Source organism: Choloepus didactylus, chromosome 10, assembly GCF_015220235.1.
Source record: "Choloepus didactylus isolate mChoDid1 chromosome 10, mChoDid1.pri, whole genome shotgun sequence".
In the NCBI taxonomy this organism is placed as follows: domain Eukaryota; kingdom Metazoa; phylum Chordata; class Mammalia; order Pilosa; family Megalonychidae; genus Choloepus; species Choloepus didactylus.
The window spans coordinates 108,436,791-108,464,027 of NC_051316.1; the positions used below are offsets into that span (position 1 = coordinate 108,436,791).

Below are 27,237 nucleotides of genomic sequence, written 5' to 3' on the forward strand. Positions count from 1 at the left end.
CCCTTGTGCTGCTTCTCTCCCTCCAGTGCCTACGAAGGGCTGTGTTTTGTTTTAATTTTTTTATTGAGGTGAAATTCACATAATGTAAAATTAGCCATTTTAAAGTGAACTGTTCAGTGACGTTTAGTGCATTCACCACCTCTGTCTAGTTCTAAAAGATTTTATCACACCAAAAGAAAAACTCTGTTTCCGTTAAGCAAGTGCTCCCTGTTATCCCTCCGAGTAGCCCCTGGCAGCCATTCTGCATTCTGTCTCTATGGAGTTGTCTATTCTGAATATTTCATAGAAATGGAATCAAATCATTTGTGGCCTTTCGTGTCTGGCTTCTTTCACTTCACATCATGTTTTCAAAGTTCACTCATGTTGTAGCATGTATCAGAACTTCATACCTTTTCGTGGTTGCACATTATTCCACTGAATCACTATGCCACATGTTTATCCATTCATCTGTTGATGGACATTTATGTTATTTCCACTTTTTGGCTATTGTGAATAGTGATGCTGTAAATATTCGTGCCCAAGTATTTGAGTCCCGTTTTCAGTTCTTTTAGATATAGACCTAGGAGTGGAATTCTTGCGTGTTTTTTTTTTTTTCTATTCTACTGAATATTTAATGGCCAGTGCCTTTAGAACCCAACTACATATTGACTGACATTCTCTCATGTACATTGAGCCCAACATAAAACACGCATACATATCCACTATGCACTCTCTCACATAAGCAAGCATACACATGCGTTTTCTTTCTTTCCACAACAAGCCAGAATTTCCTGCGTGTTTTGTTTTTGACTTGTACAATGTATATTACAATATAGGCTAAGCTGCTGCAATAAAAAGTTCTCAAATACTGTGATTTTAATCAGCTAGGTTATTTCTCCCTCACACAGTAGGATAGAGAGGGTGGTTGGGGCTGGTGAGGCCTCTTTGCTCCACATGTTATCCTGGGGTCCTGATCCCCTCTGTCGTCTTGCTCGCCTATCCCCTAGGGTATTGCCACCTTCTGCATGGTTGAAGGTAGGCCACACCAGGTCCCCATTCTAGCCCCTGGAGGAGGGGAAGAGAGAATGCTCAGGGCTTCTCTTTAAATGAGAGATGATTTACTTCCCGCTGGTCCAGACCCAGGCACATGGCCACACGTGACTGCCAGGCCTCCTGATTTCTTTCCCCACAGGGAACCCTTTGCAATATGGGACTTGGGTAGTAAGCAACAGAAACCAACCCTGACCAACTTCTAATATAGAAATTAATGGCAGGGTGTTGGTGTCCCAGAATTAAAGCTGAGGAACTCGGGGTGCAGCCTCTAGGAGGAAAGGGATCCCTGCCATTTCTGCCATTTGTGTCCTTCCCCTCACTATATGTATTCCAGGAGGGAGCACCTGATTGGTTGATGAGACGGACCAGGCATTTTGATTGACAGAACTATCAAGACTACAGCCAGTGGGGGAGGGGTAGTTGCTCAAAGCACCATTGGGGTGCTGTAACCTGAAGAAGGGGAGCAGGGATGCTACGCAGGCAAAATCAACAGAAGTCCTCTATAGAGTCCCCTAAGACCTTGACTGTTCTTCCAAAAATGCAGGCTCATAAGTTATCTCCCTAATGCTTTAGATTTTCCTTCTGGGCACCATTTGCATTGTGCCCCATAGTTGCCCCTGGGACCAAGGTTGTTAACTCCTGTGAGCAGCTGCCTGGCATTTTGGGATCTTGACACCAGTTAGGAGGCCATGCGGCCTGGGGCTCCAGGCCAAAGCGCCTTCTCTCTGGAGACTTTCTCTTCTCTCCTTTTCCTTTCAATAAGACCGTAACATTTATTTAATGTGTTTTGTGTTCTTTGCTCAAATGTCAATACAGTGGACGTGGCAGCAATCACAGCGGCTCCTGCTCCAGGCGGGCAGCAGCGGGCTGGCTGGTTGGTAGGCACCACACCAGCCCCCTTGGGCTTCCTCAAGGCTGAGCCGGGGCAAGGATGGGCTAGAACCCCCCTCCGCACCAGGGAATGCTGCTTTCCAGCAGTCTTGAAGAGAGCAAGGAGGAGACAGAGTTTCCTGTGGCATTAAGGCATTTTCAAGGCCAGCCTTCAAGTGTTGGGCAGAGAACTTGCTTTATTTTCCCCTGGATCCCCTTTCCCTCGGGGCATGATGCTTCAGGTAGGAGTTATCATCTGTGGTCCAGGCAGTATATGGTCCCTGGACTGACCTCATCCCCTGAATCCCCACAGCTGCCTGATGGGGTTGGTTTCATTATCCCCCTTTGACAGATGAGGAATCGAGACTTGGAGAGCGCTGCGGCCACTAGGGCGCATTCAGCAAGTCAGCCAGTCCTTATTAAGCACCTCTGGTGTGCCTGACACTGTTACGGGTGGTTGGAAGTAAGCAGTGGACAAGAGAGATGAGGCCCTGCTCTGGGGACGCTCCCGGTGAGTTTGGAGCCAGTGGAGAGAGTGAGACAATAATCCAGTAATGAACATAAACTAATGAGATAATGAAAATGCTGAGCATTTTTGGAGGACGGAAGTAAAGTCAGAAGAGGAGGTGATGGAGAGTGATGGGGACAGAGGGCCTGCTTCAGGTGAGGTGGTCACGAGGGTCTCCCTGAGGAGCTGACATCTGAGCTGAGACCTAGAGAACAAGAAGGTGCCACCTTGCACGAGGCTGGGGGCTGAAAATTCCAGGCAGAGAGGGCAGCGTGTGCAAGGCACGAGCCCGGCGTCTTCAAAGATAGAGAGAAGGGCCTCATGGCAGGGATTTAGTGGGTGGGAGACAAGGTGCCCTCTCCACATCTTGGAGTAATTGATATGAGAATGCAGAAGGCAGAGGCTGAGAGCACTTTGCTCCAGGGAGGATGCAGAAACCATAGGAGGCAGGAAACGCCTGGAACACCCTGCAGAGAGGCCTCCACAGATTTCACAACTCCAGACTGATGCTGCTACCTGCCTCCCTGTCCTCCCCATCCTGATGCAATGTGGAAACCCCCATTTCCCTACTGGGGAAAAGTAGAGGGTAAATGTCTCTGGAACCCCAGTTTGCTGCTGGCTCCCTGGGCCTGGGTCCTGGTGGGCTCTGATTCTTTCCTCCCCAGCAGTCTGGTCTCACCTTTTAGTGTTCCCGATAGCCACAGGCAGACATGGACTTCCCATGCCAGACATCAAAAACCCTAAACAGAGCCCCACCGGAGACACACCTTCTGGGGAAACAGGCTCTCAGGGCAAGAATGACATAAAAATCACACACATAGTAAAATTACCCTTGAAAACCCTCTACGCTGCCCACCAAAGCTGGTTCTGATTTTGCAGCCTCTTCCCAGTCATGCTTTTCCCCACGCTGAAGGGCAAGAACTGTCAGATGAGGCCAAAGGAAGGAATAGAAGAGGACATGTGGAACTCTGGGAATCAAAGCTGTCTGTTTCCACATCCCTGCCACATCCTCAGAGCAAGCAGGAACAGGGCGCAGAGTTCTTCATTGTTCTGGCTTCCCTCTGGGGTTATTCCATTCAGTACTGACCCTCAGCCTCTCTAACTGTAATACATCGGAAGAGATTTGTTGTGGAGATGAAATGTGATAGCATCAGTGTGGCGGAGATGTTAAGCCATGGGAACTAGGCTGCCTGGGTTCAAATCCTGGCTCCATGACTTGCCAGCTGTGTGACTTTGGACAAGTTACATAGCATCTCTGTTCCTTGGTTTCTTCCTCTGTAAAAATGGAGAGAGTAGTAGGGCCTATTCTGCCGACCATTGTATAAGCTCCATGGCGACAGGGTCTTGGTTCTGTGCCCTGGAGCATGCAGAGTGCCTGAATCAGTGTCTGGCACAGAATAGGCACTCAGTATTTGTCTCATGAAAGACTGAATTAAAACAAAAATACCTTGCCATGGGCCTGGCACATGGTAGGATTAGATAAATGTTTGCAGGGTTTGAATCAAAGTCCTGTTTAGTCAGATGCATGGACACACTGTTTTTTGCAAAGATGCAGAAAAGGTCTTGGCCACCTGCTTCCTAAGTTGGCATCTTCTGGTGGGGTCTCTAAACAGCTGCCACTCTCCAGGCAGGGGAAACACGCTCTTCGTCTCTCCCACCTCTGCTGCATCCACAGGGAACTGACATGCATCTAAGTGAGCAGATTCCCAGGCCTTTAGACGGGAGAGATTGCCAGCCGGAGAGACTGGGGAGGGCTTCATGGAGGAGGTGGAATTTGAGAGGGAAAAGCTGTTGAGACAGGGGGAGCAGCACGACATGGAGGCTAGAGAGAGCAAGATGGGTCTCAGAAACCAGAAGTGGTTTAGTTTAATTGTGAAACAGGTTGGAAAAGTGGAGTGAGACAGCTCTTGCAGGGTTCTGATGCCAGGCTGTGCATGTGTATGTGTGTGCGCGCGCTCGTGTGTGTGTCTGTACTCTTTCTTGTAGACAGCAAGAACTCATTGTACTCTTTCTTGGCTGCTGGAGGAAGAAAGGGCAAAATCGATCCCAGCCACGCAAAGACCTTTAGCAAGATCATGAAAAAGAAGGGCTGTTAAGCTCCTTTTCAAGAGGGAGGGGGTCAAGTAAAACCAAAACGAGCTCTGAAGCCAGTGTTGACATTCCCGGTTGTAGCCAAGGTGAACCAATAAGGTGGAAAGTGAACTCTTGGGGGGAGTTTCTCGTGCTCTGCTGGCCTCCTCTCCTGCATGGATATTCAGGGTGGGATTGTTCTCACTCTAGAGGACAAGCTCATTCCTTTTAAATGAAATGGAAGCTTGAAGTGAATCGGCTTATGGGGCTGGGGAAAGAAAAGAGGGCAGAGAAGCTGCATCGGGCAGGGGGCGCGAGTGTGTTACCCAGTGGTGTTCGGGCTGGAGGGAGTAAGGGCAGCCTCCTGGCCTGCAGCTGTCAGGGTGTTTCTAGACCCTTCTTTGAGGCTGGCGCCTACCCCCTGATTTGTGGCTCAGGTCTGAGCATCATGGAGTGACCCCCTGTTCTCCAGTTCCGACTGTAAAGCTGCAGTGCTCTGCGTGAGGCAAACATCGAGCATCCACAGCAGCACAGAGAAAGGCTTTCAGAGGAAGCCTTCTGTCTTGTTTCTCTCGTTTCCACAGGTCACACTTACATTCATAGCACCTCTTTTTATGGGGGCAGGGGTTATTACTCTGATACGGATGCCCCTAAACCAGAGCGCTGGACTCCCTGCCGCCCAGGGGTTTACCTCTGACCACAGCTTTCAGATTTGAATGTGGTTTCATAGGACAAACCTATAAAGTACTTGCAGATGACATCATTATTCCCATTTTCTGATGAGAAAATGGAGGTCTGGAGAGGCTAAGTGAACTGCTCCAGGTCGTACATCTAGTGAGTGGTGGGGCCACAGCATCCTCAGTGTCCAAGACCTGTTCTCCTTTCCTTTCAAGTCTCCAGGTCCTTCCGATGCCTGCGGGGAAAGAGCTGTCCTGCAGAATCAGTGTCCCCGGCTCGGGCCCCTCAGGCCCAGCCTCTGCCCAGCCCCAGTGGAGGCCCCTCTGGGTAGAGTGACAGTGGGGCCTGCCTGCCCACTGGGCCTGTCACCCCGGTCAGCTTCTGGGATCCACTCAGGGGATTAGTGGCGCAGGAACTGCCCTTTGCAGGACTCAGTCCCACCCCTACCTTCCGCCTGGGTCATTTGCCTGCCAGCCACATTGATGGTCTCCTAAGTTGTGTTGCAGTGTGGTGTTTCTGTCCTCTGTCCCACCGTCTGGGGCTGAGCAGTTAGACTGTGCTGCAGCAGCTACAGCTCCCTCAAATTCACATGGCCTCAGGAGCTGCAGAAACAAGATGGGACTTGCCCTTTGACTCAGGCCGGTTCACAGCCTGATATAGAAGGAGCAGGGATGTTGGGATCAGCAGGAGGGGATGTGAGCCTGGTTTTGGCACATCTTGATCGTGTGACCTTAGGAAGTCACTTAAGGTTCCCTAGCTATGATTTGGGGATGGTCATGCCAGGCACGTGGGGCTGTTTCAGTTGTTAATAATCACACACATAAACACAGAGCACCATACCTGGGACATAGCAATTAATTCCAGTATCAACCTTCATTTATGGAATGCTGACTAGGTGCATATCTTTTTTTCCCTTAAATATTGATTGAATACCTACAGTGGTCCAGGCAGTGAAGAGAGAAAGATAACCACCTTCAAGGGTTTACCTTCTACTGTGTGTACGTGTGTGTTGTGAGTGTAAGGAGCGAGACATTAAAATAATTGACATATAGTATAATTGTAAAATGGGGGGAAATAAAGCAAGGAAAGAGCATAGGGAGGGACGGTATTCATGTGGGATCATTTTATAGGGGAGCAGGGAAGGCCTCACTGCACAGGTGACGCAGAAGCAAAGATCTGAAGCCACCGAAGGAGTGGCTGTGCTTGTACCTGTGTGGGGAGAAGGCCTTGGGTGGCCGGGGGCTCTGAGAGGAGTGTGCATGGCCTGTTTGAGAAACAGCAGGGCGGCCCGTGTGGTTGTGGAGGAGTGAGTGAGGTGGGAAGCAGTGGTGATCAGGGCAGAGAGGTTAGGGGTCCTGGTCACGTGGGGCTGCACAGGCTGGTGTCGAGTCTGGGGATTTTACTCAGATGGGAGCCATGGCAGAGCTTTGAGTACAACAGGGAGGTGATGCAAATTAGGATTCAAGAGGACGACTTGGGCCGCTGGATAGAGCAGGGATGGAAGTGAGGAGTAAAGTCTGTCACAGTCCTTATGACAGCCCTGAAAGTTGGTGTGTCAATTACAAACGCTTCTGGCTGCAGGTAACAGAAATCCTACATTACAAGGAGCTAAACTTCAAGGGGCTTGTTGTTTTCTTCAGAAGTGTGGGGCTGGGCAGCCAGAGTATGCTCTGCCAGGCAGTGAATCTGTCCTTCCTCTTGTTGGCTTGTGCCTCAGGCTTGTTGCTTCACAGCTGCAAGATGGCAGCTGCTGCTCCAGACATCACAGCCTCTCACAAATGTGTCCAAAGCAGGGTGGGCAGCAGGGGCAGAAGGCCCTTCTCATCCTGTGTCTCTCTCTTTTCAGGGTGGAGAATCTCTCCCAAAATCCCCAGCAGACATTCACCTGTGTCCCAAAATGGGCTCAGAACTACCCCCTATCCATACCTGTCTCTGGGGTTCTCCAGCAAGGCAGGAAGGGAAGTGGCTAGGGGCTCTGCCCTAGGGAGGTAGTTATTCCCATTTTACTGACAGGGCAACCGAAGCTCAGGGAGGTAATGAGGTTTGTCCCGAGGTTGCCCAGGAGTAAAGGGTGGAGCCGGGTCTAAACTCAGGCCCCTGGGAGGCAGCACAGGGCACGGGTTAAATGCCTGGCCCCACAGCCAGCCAGTCCGGGGGCCTTCGTTTGCCGGGGTTACTGTAACCAGGTACTCCAGGCCACCTGGCTCCAACTGCAGGAATTTATCATCTCACGGTTCTGGAGGCTGGAAGTCCAAAACCAAGGTGTCAGCAAGGCCATGCTTCCTCTTAAAGCAGAAAATCCATTCCGTGCCTCCCTGCCTTGGCTTCCTTCTTATAAGCACATCTGTCCAAATGAATTAGAGGCCACCCTAATCCAGTTTGGCCTCATCTTTAAACATTTCAAAAACCCTACTTACAAATAAGTTCTCATCACAGGATCTTGGATTAGGACTTAGAACTTGAACACTATGCAATCCGTAACGCTGTCATGCCTGGCTCTGCCGGTCACCAACTATGTGACCCTGGCCATGTCATTTTGCCCCCCTGATCCTCAGTTTCCTCATCTGAAAAATGGGGATAATAGACACCACACGATGGGCCCAGTACACCTTAGTGTGCTACCCATCGGTGAGCTCTCTTTCGTACCAAACGCTGTTGAATTCCAGCGAGCTGTTGAGGCCAGGTGCCCCTGGGGTTGTAGAGCAGACATGACGGTTCTGCCATAGAGAATGCATTTTCTTTCGATAGAAGGGATGTATGGGGAGGTTTGTTTTCATCCTTAGCATTCAGAGGTGGCTGCCACAGACGACTGCTGCCATCTGTGCCTCCCTGGGCATGGGTGCAGAGATGAGTGAGTTCTCTCCATCCCCCAGAAACTTCGGATGCTGGAGCTGGAAGGGCCCCAGGGGGTGGTGGAGGTGGAGCGGGAGGGGCGGTGGTGCTGAGCCCAGGTCGCCCGGTGAGTCGTGCAGGAGCCCAGACCATGCCAGGCTGGTTCCCGGCCCTGCAGGCGGCAGCGGAGAGGAGAGGAGGTCCCTCCAGCTGGGCACCATGGGGAAGGGGTGTTGGAGGCTTACCACCCGCCCCCTGCCCTCTCCCCAGACAGGCTCACTGACCGTCCCCTGCCCTGAACACGGCCTCCCCCCACCCACCCTCTCATGGAGGATTTCTGAAAGTTGCTCCCTCTCCTGCTCCGTGCTCTACAATATAAATCTGAGCCGGTCACTCTCCTGCCTAAAGCCCCCGCTTCCCGGCCTGGTTTATGGGCCCTCCCCAGGCTGACCTCTCCCCTCCCTGACCTGTCACGCTCCAGCCATACAGAACCCCAGTGCTGGTTCCAGGGGTCTGTTTTCTGTCCTGTGTCTGAACTTTTGCACATCCCCATCATCCCAGAAACCGTCGTCTTCCCTCCTTTTTCCTGCCTGACCCCCTCAGCCTTCAGGGCTCAGTGGCCATATTTCTGGGGAGCTCCACCTGAGGTCAGGTTCCCAGGAATGGACTCTGAGCCTGGGATTTGCCTGAAGGGGGCTTGTAGGAGAGTGCCCTCAGGTCAACACTGAAAAGGAGTGGGGGGCTCAGGACCAGACAGTGTGGGGGGGGGTGGGGGGGCTGCGATGCAGTTGCCACAGAGGAGCCCTGGGGCTGAGCTGTCCAAACTGAGGCTCCCCCATCAACTAGGCATCAGATGCAAGCTGCTCCCAGGGAGGGTGTGGCCCTGTGAGGCAGCTCCCTTCAGCCCCCGAGAGGGCCTTGGCCCTAAGCCCTCGGCAGTCAGCACGCCCAGCCCTGGGGAGCAAGCGTGGGGGTCCTGAATGGGGCCCACTATACTGTCCCCCATGGCACAGGTAACCCCATGCCTTCCTGTCAGCACTTTCTTAACCCACAGGGGTGTCACTGTGAGCATCTGATTCTTCTCTAAATCTGTGCTCTACACGAGGTCTTGCTTCTTGGTAAGCACTGGAAGGGAATGCTGGTGACAGCTCCCAGCCACAAGGCCTCTCCCAGCCTGTCATGGACTGCACATTCATTTTCTCCTCTGAGGATGGCCTCATCATTCTTTCCAGGTAGTACCTGCAGAAGCTTGGCCCGATGGCTTGCCCGAGATGGTGATGAAGATAATTCATGGTAGCTAACATTTTCTGAGCCATCTTTTTGTTCCAGACACTATTCTGTGTTCTGCACATATGGACCAACTCATTGCTCTCAATAACTCAGTGAAGTGGGTGTGATTGCTCTACCCATTTTATGGATGAGGAAACTGAGGCACAAGGAGGTGAAGTGCCTTGCCCAAGGTCACATACCCAGCACGTATTATTACTGGGATTGAACCCTTGGTAGTTGGCCTGCACACATAACCACCACACTGCCACCTCCCAGAGGCACAGGTACTCATGTGACAGGGGACCACACACCTCGAATGCAGGTCACCTCCAAACCCATCCGGGCCTTGGCACTGGTGCTGCACTGGGTGCTGTGGGGGAACAGGTCACAAGCTCAGGGTGGTTTGCAAGTCTGAACTGAAGCAGCCACAGAGCATGCTTTTTTCAGAATATCCATCTCTTTGCCACTTCTGGGTGACTGTCCATGTGTTCCCTGCCCCCAGCTTGTCCTCCTATCTGAGGAGTAAATCGGGAGCCTGTCCTGGACTAAAGGGGGCTGGGGCCGCCGCACTGAGCAAGTCTCTCTTGGCACTGCCCCACCAGGAGAGGGAGGCCCAACTCCCATGCTGCAGAGCCCACAGCCTTAGAACCAGTCCCCATGGGGCACTCTGTCTGCTGGGCTCTTTCCCAACATCAGTCTGCCAGTTGAAAGGAACATGGCTCCCTCCTCTTGCTCCCAAGAGGCAGCTCTTGCTCCCAAGAGTTTCTGGCCCCAGAGGTGGGCAGGCCTGGCCGGGTTTGAGCCATGACTTGGTCATGACTGATAGAGGTCGTGTGACCTTGTCAGGTTTCTTAAGGTGACAGTTTTGTCTTGTGCAAAATGGAACTGACAGTGGCTGATGTTTACTGAGCCTTTACTGTGGGCCAGACACTATCCTTCATGCTCACATTTGTCTCTGAACTTGATCCTCCTCACAGTAGGCTTATAAAGCAGACACTATTTTTATCCTCATTCTGCCGGTGAGGAGGTTGAATCACAGAGAGGTTAAGTAACTTGCCCAAGGTTACACAGCTGGTAGGTGGTGAGCAGGGACCCCCACTTGGGCACTGTGGGCTTGAGTCTGTTGTCTTCACCATCTCCACCCAGGATGGAGAATTAAATGAGATGATAAACCTCAGATGTTTCTCCCGGTGGCTGGCGGGAGTGAGCATGATTGGACGGCCTTCCCTGACTCCACAGAACTTGCCGCCTCAATGCCGCATTGCGTTCTCCTCAGGCCCTTTACATGTCATTGGATTTTAATTTGTTGCAGGATATTTTCTGGCCTTTTGGGATAGTTCTAGCTGGTCTGGCCCCTATTCTCCTTTTCCATAAATTCCTCTTCCAGAGCCAAGGCACAGTTATCTTGCATGTTCCTATGGGTTCCTTCTTCGATTATGAGGCCTTCCAGAATCTTCCCCCTGCCTCTCCAGCCTGTCCTTCCCGTGCAGCAGAGCACTGCTGGCCCCTCTGCCCGGTTGCCCCTTTTGCCCCCAACCCTGGCTAAGTCCTGCCCATCCTCCCATCTCCTCAGAGATGTCACTTTCCCGCCCGAAAGCCCCTCCGGACCACTCTCCCTGCCCCTAGCCCAGACTCATCCGGCCCCCAGGCCCCGAGCTCTGCTCACATGGTACCGTGAAGGTCTTTTCTCCGTCCCTGCCCCACCAGCCTGCCAGACCTTCACAAGCAGGGCCATGTCTATGGCATCTCCAAGTGCTCTGGCCCAGCACTGGGTGTGCACTTAGTGGGCTCCCTGTGTTTGTAGAAGAAAGGGCCGAACGAACAGTCCCACTGTGGTCCATCAGGATGGATGGTGGAGCAGGAGACCCCTAGAATGGCAGTGTGGACTTGGTCTTGATCCTAAGGTGGGAAGCTGGAAGTGAGGGAGCCTGGGTTGAGACCCCAGGGCCTCATCTGAAGCACAGGAGAGCAGCTGTTGGTGGGGGCAGAGCCAGCCTGTGGCAGCCAAGCTGTGAAGATCGTGCAAACACCTGAAACGTCGAGGCCCTCTGGGACATCAGCACCATGGGCTCTGTAGGGCTGTCTCCTTCAGTGCCTTCCTTTTACTGCAGCTAACATTTGTGACCTAGACTGCAAAAGGGAGCTCCCCAAGGTCACTCAGCAAATCAGAGGCAGGGCTAGGGCAGAAACCAGAACGTTCTAGGGGCTCTTCTGGCCGTGGCCTCCTTGCAGGTTCAAATCCATGTGCTCCATAGCGTGTGGCCCCTTCGAGGCGCTCTAACACTGTCTCCTCTCCCTCCCCCAGGTGAACCTGGTGCTGGGGGACGGCCGGTCTCTGGGCCTCACCATCCGCGGGGGAGCTGAGTATGGCCTGGGCATTTATATCACCGGTGTGGACCCCGGCTCTGAAGCAGAGAGCAGCGGGCTCAAGGTGAGAGAGGCCTGCCTCCCATGGGGGTGGGTGCGGCACCCAGGCTGCGTGCTCGCCTGGGGATGACGGAGGGAAAGGGCTGTGCATGGAGCTCTTTGCAGCTGATTTTAATCAGGCCTGAGCAGCGCAATCAGCATCTCACCTTGAGGACTAGTCCTGGCAGGGGAGCCTTCCCCTGGCTGCCAGGGCCCTAATTCACAGCTCAGAGCGGGCATCAGGAGCTTGTCCCTCCACCCTTACCTCCTAACCCCCACTTCTGCTCTTGCAGCTACCTCAGAGCAGGGCAGCCTCCCACGTGGTGCTTGGGCCAGCCTGAGCACCTTGTGGCTGCTGTTTTGCAAACACTGCTGATAGCCTGTGAGTGCCCTGGCTTCAGGGCTTAGAAAGGGGAGAGGAGAGTCACCTCGTGGCTGCTGTTTTGCAAACACTGCTGATAGCCTGTGAGTGCCCTGGCTTCAGGGCTTAGAAAGGGGAGAGGAGAGAAAACCATGAGCTGGGTTGGGGTTGCCCTGGGCAGCTTCAGGGCTGGCATTCAATCCAGGGCAACTGGCAACTGTTGAAATAATATTATTGGCTCACATTTGGAAGAGGGCTGTGTGCCTCGGCAGTTGTAAATCACTTCAGCGTCCTCATGCTACCCAGTGGGGTAGATTGTTATTATCTGCATTTTCCAGTTGGGGAAACTGAGGCATGGAGAGGTTACACCGACTTTCCCAAGGTCACACAGCCAGTGGGTTGTAGAGCAGGATTTGAACTCAGGCAATCTCGATTCCAAAGCCTTTGGTGTTAACTGTTACACTGGACCACCCTGCCGGGGAGGTAACAGTGAATAAAGCAGAGGGGCTGCCCACCAGGAGCAGTAGATGCAGGGCACGGATCTTCCAAGCAAATGGAACATTTGTTTGGGGCTAAATCCCACTGCCAGAGATGCTGAGGCAGCAATGCTGTGGAGTGGTGACCGTGGGCACAGGTGGCGTTTGAGCCAGGCCTTAGGAGATGAGAGCAGACCATCGGTAAAGGGGCTGGGGAGGAAACAGAGCGTCGGTTGAAGGAGCCCCCCGTGTTCAATGATGGGTGAGTGGATCTTACCTCTGGGTGGGGAGACAGAGCACGAGATGAGATGGTGTCCTTGTAACCAAGAGTCTTGAGTGCCCTGCTGGTGAGGGGGACTTGATTCTCTCTGCAGACATCAGGGTGGATCAGAGAGCAGTGTTCATGACACCGCAGAGCAGCATCATGCTGGACGGGCTGGAGGAGGAGAGGGACAGAGGGCAGCAGGAACTACTGTAGGAAATATGGCAGAGTGGGAAGAGCTCTGGATTTGGAGTCAGGGAGATTGGGTTCAAATCCCAGCCTTGCTGCTTTTTCTTTAATAAACTGTGTGGTCATGGGAAGTCCCTTCACCTGTCTGAGCATCCCTCTTTCCATATGGTGATGGGATAATGTGGTGATGATGATGATGATGATGATGACACCATCATCCCCTTCTCAGGATTGTTGGAAAGATATATTGAGGATCTAATAATAACAACCATAACAAGGGTTAACACTCATTGAGTGTATACTCTTTCCCAGGCGCTCTTCCATGTGCTTTGCATCATTAAGTCGTTTAAACCTCACAGTATCCCTGGGAAGGCGGGTTCTTTGTTAGCACCATTTTACAGGTGCGGTATCTGAGACTTCGGGTAGCACAGCTGGCAGAGGCCAAGCTGGGATTCCCATCCAGGAATCAGGAATCTGGTTCTAGAACCAGCCTGGCTTATAGTAGATGCTCCTCTAGCGTTGGTCGGGCCTCGTGGGTTCTGCAATGCCCTGGGTGTGGGTGCTTGCTATGCTTGCAGCAGGTAGAGAAGATAGCCTGGGTTGGGACTCCAAGAGGAAATAACCACACTGTGTTCTAAATGCAGTATTTGTTTAATGAATTTGTTATTTTGGAATAATTTTGGATTTACTAAAAAGTTGTGAAGATGGCAGAGAGTTCCTCTTTACCCTTCACTGAGCTTCCCCTAATGTTGGCATCTCACTTAACCCTGGTGCCTTTCTCAAGACGAAGGTCTCTGTTAAATAAACTAGTCTTTGTTCCTATTTCACCAGTCTGCTCTCCTTTTTCTATTATAGAATCCAATCCAGCATACCACGTTGCATTTGCTCTGCTTATATATATATGCATCTTCATATGTGTATGTGTGTGTGTGTGTGTGTGTGTGTGTGTGTGTGTGTATATATATATACACACACATATATATATATATATATGCATATATATGCATATAAGAGAAATCATACCATATTTGTCCTTTTGTGTCTGGCTTATTTCACTCAACATGATGACTTCATCTATGTTGTAGCAGCCTGTGCCAGAACTTCATTTCTTTTTAAGGCTGAATAATGTTCCATTGTGTGGATATTCCACCTGCGGTGTATCTCGTCATCTGCTGATGGACTGGGGTTGCATCCACCTTTTGGCTCTTGTGAGCAGTGCTGCTGTGAATGTCAGGGTTCAGTATCTGTCTGGGTCTCTGTTTTCAGTTCTTTTGGATATATACCTAAGAGTGGATTTGCAGGGTCATGTGACAATCCTATGTTTAACTTTTTGAGGAACCACAAACTGTTTCCTACAGAAGCTGTCCCATTTTACATTTCCACCAACAATGTACAAGAGTTCCTGTTTCTCCACATCCTCACCAACACTGGTTATTTTCTGGTTGTTTTTTTTTAATAGCCATCCTGGTGGGTGTGAAGTGGTATCTCATTGTAGTTTTAATTTGCATTTCTCTAATGGCTAATGATGTTGAGCATCTTTTCATATGCTTATGGGCCATTTGGACATTTTCTTTGGAGAAAGGTATATTCAAATCCTTGGCCAATTTTTTAATTGGGTTGTTTATCTTTTTGTTGTTGAGTTGTAAGAGTTCTTTATATATTCTGGATGTGAAACTCTCAACAGTTAAATGGTTTCCAAATATTTTCTCTGATTCTGTACGTTGCCTTTTCACTTTGTTTATTCTGTCTTTTGATGCACAAAAGTTCATTTTATCTATTTTGTCTTGTATTACTTCTGCTTTTGGTGTAAAATCTAAAAATCTGTTGATTACTAGGTCCTGAAGATATTTCCTGATGTTTTCTTGTAAGCATTTTATAGTATTAACTCTTATATTTGGGTTGTTGATCCATTTTGAATTAATTTTTCTAAATAGTGAGAGCCAGGGTTCCACATTCATTCTTTTGCAATTTCTATTCTGTGTGCAATTTTAATTCCAATTATTTCATCAAACAATTTCAAAAAAGATTGAAGGCAATTTGTAAACACTGAGTAAAGATTTTTTTTAAAACGAATGAGTGAGGAAATTGGGGGAAAGGATCACAGAGAAAAGAGATGAAGTGAGGGTGTGCTAGTTTGAATGTATTATGTCCCCCAAAACGCCATGATCTTTGATGCAATCTTGTGTGGGCAGATGTATCAGTGTTGATTTGGTTGGAATCTTTGGATTAAGTTGTTTCCATGGAGATGTGACACACCAAACGATAGGTGATAACTCTGATTGAATTATTTCCATGGAGGTGTGGCTCCGCCCATTCATTGTGGGTCTTGATTTAATCACTGGAGTCCTTTAAAAACGCTGGCACAGACCCAGATGCTAGCTGGCTTAGCTCAGAGATACTTGGAGTTGTGGACCCCTAACATCGGCTGCAGCTTAGAGAGACATTTTGAAGATGGCTGTTGAAAGCTGACGGTGACAATTTGGAGAACGCCATTTTGAAACGCAACCCGGGAGCAAGCAGATGCCAGCCACATGCCTTCTGAGCTAACAGAGGTTTTCTGGATGCCATTGGTTTTCTTCAGTGAAGATGTACTTGCATTGATGCCTTACCTTGGACACTTTATACCTTAAGACTATAACTTTGTAACCAAATAAACCCTCTTTATAAAAGCCAATCCATTTCTGGTGTTTTGCAAAATGGCAGCATTAGCAAACCGGATCAGAGGGTGAGATTTTTTTCCCCAGGACACCTGCTGTGTTGTGCTGCAAGACCAGCTACAGGCGGGCTACAGGTTTGGCTCTGAGCTTCCTGGAAGCCAACACAATGAGGGAATCAGGTCCATGAATATGGTCTAACTGTGCTTGAGAGGCTGGGTTGAGCGCAATTTAGAGAGGACATTTTGTGATGCTATAGGCACTGCCCTCAGTGACAGTGAATGCATGGGCAGCTCTGCATTTTGGTAGTGTTGTGTACACTTTGATTAAATCCATGTTGAAAGAAAGGGGGAGAGAAAGGGAGTAAGACAGAGAGATAGATGGCTTGCTAAGTCCTGACCTGACCTGACAGCATCTCTCTCTCTCTCTCTCTCTGATTTCTGACCGGGGGTAGCTTTTATTATCACGTTATCCATATATTGAGCAAGCACTCTGTCAGGTACTATGAGTGCTTCACATTCATTATCTTATCTATCTTATAAGGAAGGACTATTCCTATCCTCTGGTGGATAGAGTCCATGGCTTTAACCACTAGGTTATAACCCTCACCCCCCAGTGATGTCCGGCAAGGCCAGCAAATAGGTGGTATTGTCCCCATTTTACAGTGGAAGACACTCAGTGAGCCGAGGCTTGCTCCTTGATTTGCACATTTTCCTGGCCTGAGAGGGCCAGCAGGTGCCCTGACACCAGGGATGTACTCCATTCTCTGTCATCTACAGGTTCCTGTATGGCGAGTCCCTCCTGTGTGTGAAAGGAAGGAAGTGAGCATCACATGCAGACAGTGGGTGTCTATGGCTAAGCCTCCTTCCCTTGCTTCCTTTTAACCAGGTGGTACATACCGAGGACTCCTACGAGCCAGACACTGTCCTTGCCCTGTGGCTTCAGAGCTGAGCAAGACAGATACAGTCTATAACCTCCTGGAGCTTATAATGCAGTGGCAAGACAAGGAAATAAAAATCACACAAATGTTTATTTAATTGCAATTGTGATAAATGTCAAGATGAAGAAGCACCTGGAACCAGGTGAGTGTATAACAGGGGAGACGAGACCTGGTTGTGGATATCCAGGAAGTCTTCCTGGAGGAAGAAACACTGCAGTTGATTTAAAAGAAGAGAAAATAATTGTGTGAAGAAGGAAGTGAGAATTTCAGGCAGAAAGAATGGCAAATGGCATGGGCCTGAGATGGAAAGAAGTGTTCCAGGAGCCAAAGGAAGGCCGGTGGGCTGGATGCAGAAGGCTGGGAGGAGGGAAGGCACCTGATGATGCTGGTAATTCATCCAATTCTTTGCAGCCGTGAAAAAAAATGATGATAAAGGTCTGCAGTTATTAATGTGGAAGGACGTCGCTGGTATATTATTAAGTGGGAAATACAGGCTGCAAAACCTCATATCTAACAGGATCTCATTTGTATTGTATATGTATGTAAAAATATGCATCGATAAAAATCTAACAGACACGTACCTAAATGTCAGCAGTGGTTATCTGGAGGTGGTGAGATTATGGATGATTTTCACTTTGTTCTTTAAACCTTTATGCAGTGTCTGAATGTAGCAGTTATGACTTTTATAATTATGAGAATAGCAACAATGAACGATTTCCATTTTGAAGTAGGCAAAGGAAAAACATTCCAGAGAAGTATTCCAGTCCCTTTAGTTTACCGCTCAGATGCAAGCAAAGGGTTTATTTGCTCATAAAATGCCTGCCTTCAATAAAGTCCTTTTCCTCTTCAGTCCCCACCGCACTGTAAAGCACTTGATATTCGCTGCCACTGTTTTTCCTTCCTCTTCCATGGCCCCTCGGATATGCTAACACCTGCCTGCACTCAGCCGGGTATCCAGGACTGATGAATCCAGTTTATTGCCAATGCACTTTCAATGGAATTAGGCATATTGAAATGGAATAAAGGGGCTGAGCTGTGTGGGTAGCGGAGCTAAGAACAGGCTTTATTTGTAAATAGGGTTCCTTGCTGCCGAGCTGAGCTTTCCTGGGGTGAAAACGCCGTTTCCGCCTGGCCTCCAGTTGCTCAGCCCACTTAGCTCCTGAGGGCCCCGTTTGAGTTCAGGGAAGGGGGCAGAAGAACACTGTTCTAGAAGGAGAAGCACTTGAAAGGTCAGGCAGGTTCCTGGCATTTACCCTGGGGGTGGCCCAGGGAGTCTGGGGAGCTTCCCACTCTCCATATGAGGAGCTGACTCGGTCTTCAGACTTTATCTCTTGGGTTATCTTATTCCTTTGCACCTGCCTGCCAGCTTCAAAGAATGGATCATAATTTTATTCCTTCAAGGATAGCTGAGATTGACTGGCATTTAAAAATAATAATGAAAGCAGTTGCCATTTATTGACTGGTTAGTCTGAATCAGGCACTGTGCTAAACACTTTGGATATTTTTCATCTTCCCAGTAGCCTATGGTGGCATTAATAGCGCCGTTTAGTAGATGAGAACTGAGGCTCAGAGAAGGGCCATAACTTGCCCAGGATCACACAGGGATCTAGCCCTTAGCCTTTCAATGTCCAAGGCTCATGTGCTTTGTCTCCCACCTCCCTAGTTCCCTAACTTGAGTAGATAGGAAAAGAATGCAGAGAGAGGAAACATGAACATTTAGTCTTCTTAGAAATCACCAAGTTTCTGGAGCCCAGTGTGGTTGTCCTGGAATCCGTTGGGCCCAATGGCCTCTCTACTCCTGAGCTTGTCCAGAGTTGGGAGCCAGGCTGCTGTCCTGGCTGAGATTCCGTGGAGCTGGTCCCTGTTCCTGTGACTGTCCTGTTTGTGGGGTCACCGCTGTGCTGCTTACGGCTATGGACAGGCCCATGGGGTTTCTGGTGCAGAATGGGGCCCTTAGGGGCCAACTGCTGCTTTGTAGATCTGTCAAGGGTGCTGGGATGGTGTGTTGACCATTGATGTAGCCAGCCAGGCTTGGGTGGGACCCCTCAGTGGATGAACCTTTTCAAGGGTCTGTTCTCCATACTCAGGCACCCTAGGCTGGGCCTCCCAGCAGCACCCACAAGTAGCAGGCGATCTACCATGTATCATTTCTCTAAACTCATTCCACAGCCCTGGGAGGTAGGGTCCCTTAGTCCCATCCGTAAATTCAGTGTATTTCTTTAGTGACCATCTCTTCTCCCAGCTCATGGCTGCACAGGGCAGAAATTGAATGTTCTTCCTCCCCGCATCCCTGTGCCCAAGACAGACCCTGGCACACAAGAGGTACTCAGGAGATATTTCTGGAATGAAAGAGTGACCGTGGCCATGGCAGGACCCAACTTGGATCTTTTTGACCCCAATGCTCCAATCTTGACCACTGTCTCATTGGCTTCCCAGCCTGCACAAAGCACAGAGCTCATGGTTTTTGTTGAACCAATGAATCCTGGTAATAAGAAGTGTTGGTGGTTTTTAGACTTGCTTGTAATTTGAGCTGAGCAACCAGAGCCTTTTCCCCAGAGCCCCTGCCCTGGTGCTGGGGGAGGCTGAGTAGCAGCCCTGACCCACAGTAGGTCTGCCCATCATAGGTGCCCTGTTAACAGAGGCGCTCCATGGCTCCTGCCTGATGGAGAGCAGCTGGCAGGAGTCGGCCTGTGCTCACAGAAGCTTGGACTGAAAGGGCTTTTAGTGATCCCAGCCTCCAGCCTTCCCATCTTACAGATGGGGAGACTGAGAGCCAGAGAGAGGGGAAGGAACTGGCTGAGGATCCAGAGAAGTGGGCCCCCAGCACAGAACCCCTTCGCTGTCAGGCAGTTTGACCTTCCCTGCTGACCAGTCTCCATACTTCCCCCAAATGGTCCTGCTGGGAGAGGAGAACAAGCCTGACTTACTCTTCAAGGCTGCTTTCTGCTTAGTTTTTGGTGTGGGGAGGGATTGGGTTACTATATAATATTTGTTTAATAAAGATCCTTTAAGAGTATTTTTATCTGTGATTGTGGCTAATTTTACAGCAGCCCTAGTGAAGATGACAAAAATAATGTCAATATTTGTATAATTCCTGACAGTTAAAAATATATTGGGTAATAAAAGACTACTACAAATAGCTCTATGCCTATAAATCCTACAACTGAGACAAAACGGACCAATTTTTTTTTGAAATGCACTTATGACTAACGCTCAATAAAAATAGATAGCTGGAAAGGCTGGAGTATATATTAAAGAAATTGAATTTGTAGTGAGAAAACCATCCAAAAAAGAAAACTCAGTCCAGATAATTTCACTAATGAATTCTACCAGACAATTAAGGAAGAAATACTGCACAATCTCTTCCTGAAAACAGAAGAGAAAGGAACATTTCCCAACTAATTTTATGAGGCCAGCATTACCTAGTGTGCCAGTTTGTATATATTATGTCCCCCAGAAAAAGCCATATTCTTTGATGCAGTCTTGTGGGGGCAGGCATATTAGTGTTAAATTGGAATCATTGGACTAAGTCGTTTCCATGGAGATGTGACCCACCCAACTGTGGGTGATAACTCTGATTAGATAATTTCCGTGGAGGTGTGGCCCCGCCCATTCAGTGTGGGCCTTGATTAGTTCACTGGAATCTTATAAAGGGGCTCACAAACAGAAGGACTTCAGAGCAACTGCACTAAGAGAGGACAAAAGGCCCCAAGAGCAACATTTTGGAGAACACCATTCTGAAATGCCACCTGGGAGCAAGCAGACGACAGCCATATGCCTTCCAAGCTAACAGAGGTTTTCCAGATGCCAATGACCATTCTTCAGTGAACATACCCAATTGTTGATGCCTTACCTTGGAGACTTTATGGCCTTGGGACTGTAACTTTGTAACCAGATAAACCCCCTTTATAAAAGTCAGTCCATTTCTGGTGTTTTGCATAATGGCAGCATTAGCAAACTGGAACACCTAATATCAAGACCAGACTAAGACATGTCAAGAAAAGAAAAGTACAGACCACTACCCTTCATGTTCATAGTTGCAAAAATATTAACAAAATATTAATGAATCAAGTCCAGCAATCTATAAAATGGGTAATATGTCATGACCAAGTAGATTTTTATTCAAGGAATGCAAGGCTGGTTCAGCATTTGAAAATCGTAATTATCAGACTAAAGAAAAAAAATATATGATCAGAAAATGCATTTGACAAAATTCAACATCCATTCACAATAAAACTCTCCGCAAACTAGGAATTGAAGGGAACTTCCTTAGTCTGATAAAGGGCATTTACAAAATGGCTATAGATAACCTCATACTTACTGGTGAAAGACTGAATGCTTTCATATGAGACTGCAGTAAGGCAAAAATGTTCTCTCTCACCACTCTTGTCCGTTATCGTACTAGAAGTTGTAGTCAGTGCAATAAATGAAGAAAAAGAAATAAAAGACATAACAGATCAGAAATGAAGAAACAAAACTTCTCTATTTGTAGACAACATGACTCTACATAGAAAGAATCTACTTAAAAAGCTCCTAGAACTAATAAATGAGTTTTGCAAGGTGGAAAGATGCAATCAACATACAAAACTCCATTGTATTTCTATATGCTAGTAATGAAAAATTGAAATTCAAAATTAATGGAAATGATACAGTTTAAAATAGTACCCAAAATACTTAGGCATAAATATCTAACAAAATGTGTGCAGGATCTGTTTGCCAAAAACTTCAAAACAAAAAAGACCTAAATAAATGGAAAGACATGTCATGTTAACAGATAGAAAGACTCAATATTGTGAAAATGTCAGGTCTTCCCAGTTTGATCTAGAGTCAATGAAATCGCAATCAAAATCCCAGCAGGCTTTTTTCTGTAGATATTTACAAGCTGATTCTAAATTTGTTATGGAAAGGCAAAGGAATTACAGGAGCCAAAACAGTTCTGAAACAGAAGAACACAGTTGGAGGACTCACACTATCTTATTTAAAACATTATAAAGCTACAGTAATCAAATACTTTGGTATTAGGAAAAGGATAGACGCACAGATCAATGGAACAGAATAGAGAATCCAGAAATAAACTCATAACATGTAATTTTTGGACAAGTGCAAAGGCAATTCAATAGAGAGAGGATGGTTGTTTCAGCAAATAGTGCTGGAACAATTGGACATCTCGCTGCAAACAAATGAACTTTAACCTAAACCTCATATCTTATCCAAAATTAATTCAAAATGGGTAATAGACTAAATGTGAAATGTAAACTCTAATACATTGAGAGGACTACATAGTAGAAAATTTGTATGGCCTTGGTTAGGCAAAGAATTTTTAGATATGATACAAGAAGTATAGTTCATAAAATAAAAATATTGACAAATTGGGCTTTATTAAAATTGAGAACTTTTGCTCTGCACAAGACAAGCCACCTATGGGGAAAAGATATTTTCAAGTCACATTTCTGACAAGGAACTTGTACCAACACTATATAAAGAACTTTCAAAATGGGGCAAAAGATCTGAATAGACACTTCATCAAAGAAGATATATGGATGGCAAATAAGCCTGTGGAAAAGTGCTCAAAATCATTCATCATTAGGGAAATGCAAATTACTGCTATGACAAGAAACCACCACATACACACCTTTCAGAATGTCTAAAATTAAAAACAAACAGATGAAAACTGGCAAGACCAAATGCTGGCAAGGCTATGGAACAACGAACATACGTTTCTGGTGGGAATGCAAAATGGTACAGCGACTTTGTGTAACAGCTTGACAGTTTCTTATAAAGTTCAACATAAACCTATAATGTGACTCAGCGAACCCACTCCAGGGTCTACCAAAAGAAATGAAAACCTGTGTTCACACTCAAACCTGTGTGCAGATGTTTATAGCAGATTTATTCATAATCATCCAAGCTGGAAATAACCCAGATGACTGATGAATGGATAAACTGGGCTACCCATAGAGTGGTTTATACCACTCAGTGAGCTGAAAGAATGATCTGTTATTTTAAATGCATTTTGCCAAGTAGAAAAGCTGGTTCTGAAAGGCTACATAGTATGTAATTTCATTTATATGACACTCTGGAAAAAGCAAAACTATAGGGAGGAAAACAGATCAGTGGTGGCCAGGGGAAAGGGGACCGGGGAGCGTGATATTCTATAAAAAGATGGTTTGGGAGAATTTTGGGGGTGACAGGACCTGTTTTGTATGGACCTGAAGTGGTGGACATAGGACTCTATACTTTTGTCAAAACCCATGGAGAACTGTATGCCACCCAGTGAATTTTACTGCACGTACATTTAAAAAATCAACCAAGATGGAATGCAGACTGAGACAAGTGAGTACAAATCGCACAACCACGCTGATTGTGCACAGGGGCATGGGGAAGAAGGGAGCTGGTCTAAGGAGCTAGGAAAACCATTGTTTTGACTGCATACTGTAAGGCAAAAGACAAAAAGAACTGTATACATTGTTTCTCACAGGGGCATGGGTTTAGGATTCTAAAGCTACCTCATTTATATACTAGGGTTGAAAAAATAAGTAACCGTATTTTAGATAATGAGAGCCAGGTTTCTCATTGTTAGAAAAAATTACAAATAAGGCAAGGGGGAAGATGAATGAACTCTGCTGTGCTGGGTGAGAGTCAGATGTATCAATATAGACTCTTTTTAAAGTATTATAAATAGATGGGTGGATAGGTAGATACAGAAATATAGATGTGTATGTAAGCATGAGTTAGTATATATAGCTGCATTTCCCTAAGATAGACTAGAGGCAGGGACACCCCAATAAAAATGGGTACATTTAGCATCCAGATTTTAGTTTCTAGATACCATTCTCCAAATAAAGGGAACTAGGACACCCTGTGGAAGTGGTTGATTCCAGGGCTGGAGCAGGAAGAGTACAAGATGAGCCTGGGACATCTTGCAGTGGGGAAAATAAAGAAGGACTTAAAAAAAAAATTTTTTTTTTTTTAAAGCACAGAAAGCCAACCTGAAAGCACTCCCCATGGCCAAAGCTGGAACAACTGAAGCAACAAAGTAAATAATGATAGGATTAGATTGTAACCCAGAGAATAAAAAGATACCCATCAGTTTATGTTGTTGCATATAAATAACTGAATAAGTAAACAAATGAGAGAGAAGAAACAACTCTTCCTTAAGGAAACATTCTCGTTAATAAATGTGAAAGAAATGGGAAGTAGAAATCAGCATTAGAATGTTATAATACAGGAATAATTGCTGCAGGCAAGACACACCAGTGGATGCTAAAAAGTGGGCAAATGCTTAAGCAGAAACGGAATTTATTACAGAGTTTCAGAGAATCACCCTCAATATATTTTGTAATTGTAAGGGGAAGGATAATGAATGTACAGTGGCACATCCCGGCAGACACTACCTTAGCCAAGTGTTCAAGGTTAACATTGTCAGTAATACATGTCGGGGGGGAAAAAAAACTTTTTTTTATACTGATTGCAAAAATGATCCTTGCTAATGGTGGAAAAATCAAACAGGGCACTGGCCCGTGCTTGCAGTGAAGCCTTCCTCATCTGCCCCTGCCCGGCTGCGGGATGTGAAGACATTAGCGGCTGGCGCGTCCTTCCAGAACTCTCTCCATCTGGCCTGTTTTACATGCAGTGACTTAGGGACACTTCTAGTTTATTCTGTTCCTTTTATGGCCCAACCTATTCTGTTCCTTTTATGGCCCAACCGTCAGCTTTTTAGAAAATCACTTCCCTCATTTCTAAACCTGACGTCTCTGATTTATAACTCTGATTGTGACTAAGTTGTCCCTTCTGAGTGTTGAGATGAGCCTCCTCAAAAGGAGCATAGTGAAGCTGCATTTATTGGTCTCATCATTATCATTTTTTACTGTTTTGATTTAATATCCACAGTGTTCTCCCTTCTGCTGTCAGAGAGAAGAAAACGCAGGAAGGAGAAACTCCAAGACGTCTCCTGAGCTTGCCTGTTTTCTCGTCTTCCTTGGGCGGGGCTTGGAGAGTGTTGTGTGCAGGGTGGTGGGGGTGAGGTGGGGTGGTGGCCGTGGCCCTCCCGGGTACCCAGGACCCCACGGATCTTCCTTGCTGTTGGAACCCTGCAGGCATTTGGGTAGGCACCAGGTGCTGGTGATCCGTGGGATACAGGGAGGTGTGTACACCCCAGCACCCGGAGTTGCGTCTGCCACGTGCTCTGCAAGGAAATCGGGTTTAATGGGGTGAGTGGGAGTGGGAGACAGAAGGCGTTGAAGACTCCCGGTGTCCCCAGGTGATGTGTTGGGAGAGAAGTGGCAACAGTCAACACCCACTCATGCTTACTCTGTACTGGGCACAGGGCTAAGTGCTTTTTAAGCCTTAACAACTCCCTAAGCAGTCTCCAAGGTACACGCCATACCCTCCTTCATCAAAAAATGAGCAAATGGGAAGCTCAGAGGGGTTGTCACTTGGCTCAGGGTCACACAGCAAGGACGTGGTGGAGCTGGGATGGGAATCCTGGCAGATCGGCTCCAGACCTTCCCTGTTGGCCACGAGGCCCTTTAACCCTGACTTTGTGTGGCGGAAAAAATGGCCCTTGGCAGCCAGGCAGTTAGTGCTCCGGCTCCTTCCCTGTTTCTCTGCCATCAGTACATTGGTGATACCTGCCCGATGTTTCCGCACACTCTGCTTTCGGATTTGAAACCTGTGGATTCTTCTGGCTATTCAGAATGCTTTTAAGTGAAAACGTGCTGAAAACAGCAGAAGGGGGTACAGCAGTGAGAGTAATAATAATAGGGATCAATAATAATAGAAATAAGTAAGTTAGGGCAGGGGGGGTCTTCTAGTAATTTCTAGCTTGCAGTAATAGTTAATAGTAATTGCCAGCATTTGGGGCGGGGGACTCCCTGGTGCTTAGTGAATGCTGTGCTTGCTGTGAGTCATTTAATCCTTCCAGTAACCCTGTGAGGGAGGAACTGGTTTTACCCCCATTTTAGAGATGGGGCAACTGAGGCCCAGAGAGATTAAGAAACGTGCCCAAGGTCACACAGCTAGCAGGTAGAGGAGCTGGGATTGGAATCCAGGCAGCTTTGATGCTTAGCCATAGAAATCCCCTTCCCACCTTTTCCCTCCCCTCATGCCTTTCCTCCAGCCAACCACAGCAGCTCTTATAGAATTAGAGGGGTCATCCCCCTGAGAAGAGGTTCTTGGGAAAACTGGGGGAGGAACATAGGTCGGGGACCTTTCTTTGCAGGCAGTTTGTGTTTATGTTCCCAGGAGGTGAGGGAGGACTAATAATAGACTTTTTCTTTGGGTTTTTTTCCTCTGTGTTTCACCCCTGGTGATATTCCTGAACTCTGCCTAACAACAGCACAAACGTGACTGCTGACTGCTCACTGCAGGCCAAGCCTTGTGCCAGGGATGTCATCCAAACCATCTTGCTTGGTGCTCATCGCAGTCCCAGGAGGAGGGCTCATTGTCATCGCCCCCATTTTATTGAGATATTGAGATGAAGCATTTCACCCCGGGGCATGGTCTTGGTTGGTGGTAAGGCAGCCATACAAATGCAGGCAGATCTGAGGCCACACACCTCACCTCTGCGCCCTGCTGCTTCCAGGGATGGGTGAGCCCAGAAGTCACGGTGGCCAGGAAGGAGCTGAGCAATGGCTCAGCCTGCTTCTCCCCAACATGAGGTCGGGGCAGTTTCCACCAGGGGACCTGCCTCTGGTTGAAGGACTGCCCTGCATGGCTCCTCCGGGATGGAATGAACCAGAGGCTGATCCTTCTAGTGCCTTCCTTAGCACACCAGTCCTCGCCCCCCATGGAATCGAGGCATCGGGGGATGGAGGAATCTTGCAGCCTCCTTGCCGACCCCTGTTGTTTTGGGCCTCAAGAACCCCCAACTTTTTCAGCATCCACCTCAGTGCTGAGGTCCAGCTCAGATAACTGGGCTTTGCTGCCCTTCCAGAGCCTATTGCTGGAGGGGGTGGAGGTTGCCTCTCGCTTGTGGGCCCCCTGCAAGGCGCGTGGGTCCTGAACATTGGAGGTGGCCTCTGGAGGAGAAGTGCTTCCCAGGTTCCCACTGATTCCAGGCTCTCCAATAATAAGAAGCTACCACCAGTGTCCTTGATACTCTGCTGTCAGGATGAAAAGAGCTAACACATGTAAAGCCCTTAGCCCAGAGCCTGCTGCATGGTAAACATCCCCCAAACGGTGGCTCTAGTGCTGTCAGAGAGTGTAGTCCTCTACACTGTGAGACTGGTCCACAGCGGCATCCTGAACTCTTGGATAGCTGATGAATAGGCATTCATGCCAAGCATCTTTCCCAAGGAGCTGGAAGCTTCTTTCTTTCCTTAAACATCCAGCACCGGCTTGACTATTGTAACCTCTGCCCCCTGACTGTTGCCACGTTCTGAGTCATGCTCTCTTAACTGGGTCTCTGAAATGGCCTCAGTGATTGTTTAATGAATTACCAACGTTCAAGTTGCTTAAGTCCTCTTGCCTGGCCCTTAAAGCAGCCCCTGCTAGGGCCGTGATTGCTCCCAGGCTGGCTGGTCCAAAAAGAGAATCTCTTAGTTTCCACAGGGTGGCCCATGTGGAGCAGGAGCTCAGCTGTGACTAGCCCTCATCACAGGAAAAGGCTAGAGAATTCGGGTGCCGAGGCCCTCAGCAGGCTGCCAGCAGGGGCTGGCTGCTGACTTTCCTTCGAATCCCACATTTGGAG

At 48.1% G+C, this 27,237-nt stretch overlaps 1 protein-coding gene across 4 annotated transcripts in view; it reads left to right on the top strand.

The window, feature by feature from the left end:
• The window catches only part of WHRN (whirlin), a 99,123-nt gene that overhangs the window by 25,439 nt on the left and 46,447 nt on the right, over positions 1 to 27,237 (top strand). For all 4 annotated transcript variants that reach the window (XM_037796933.1, XM_037796935.1, XM_037796931.1 and 1 more), the window contains exon 3: positions 11,565 to 11,690. In XM_037796933.1, the coding sequence (XP_037652861.1) occupies positions 11,565 to 11,690 (126 nt within the window). The remainder of the gene's footprint in view (positions 1 to 11,564; positions 11,691 to 27,237) is intronic.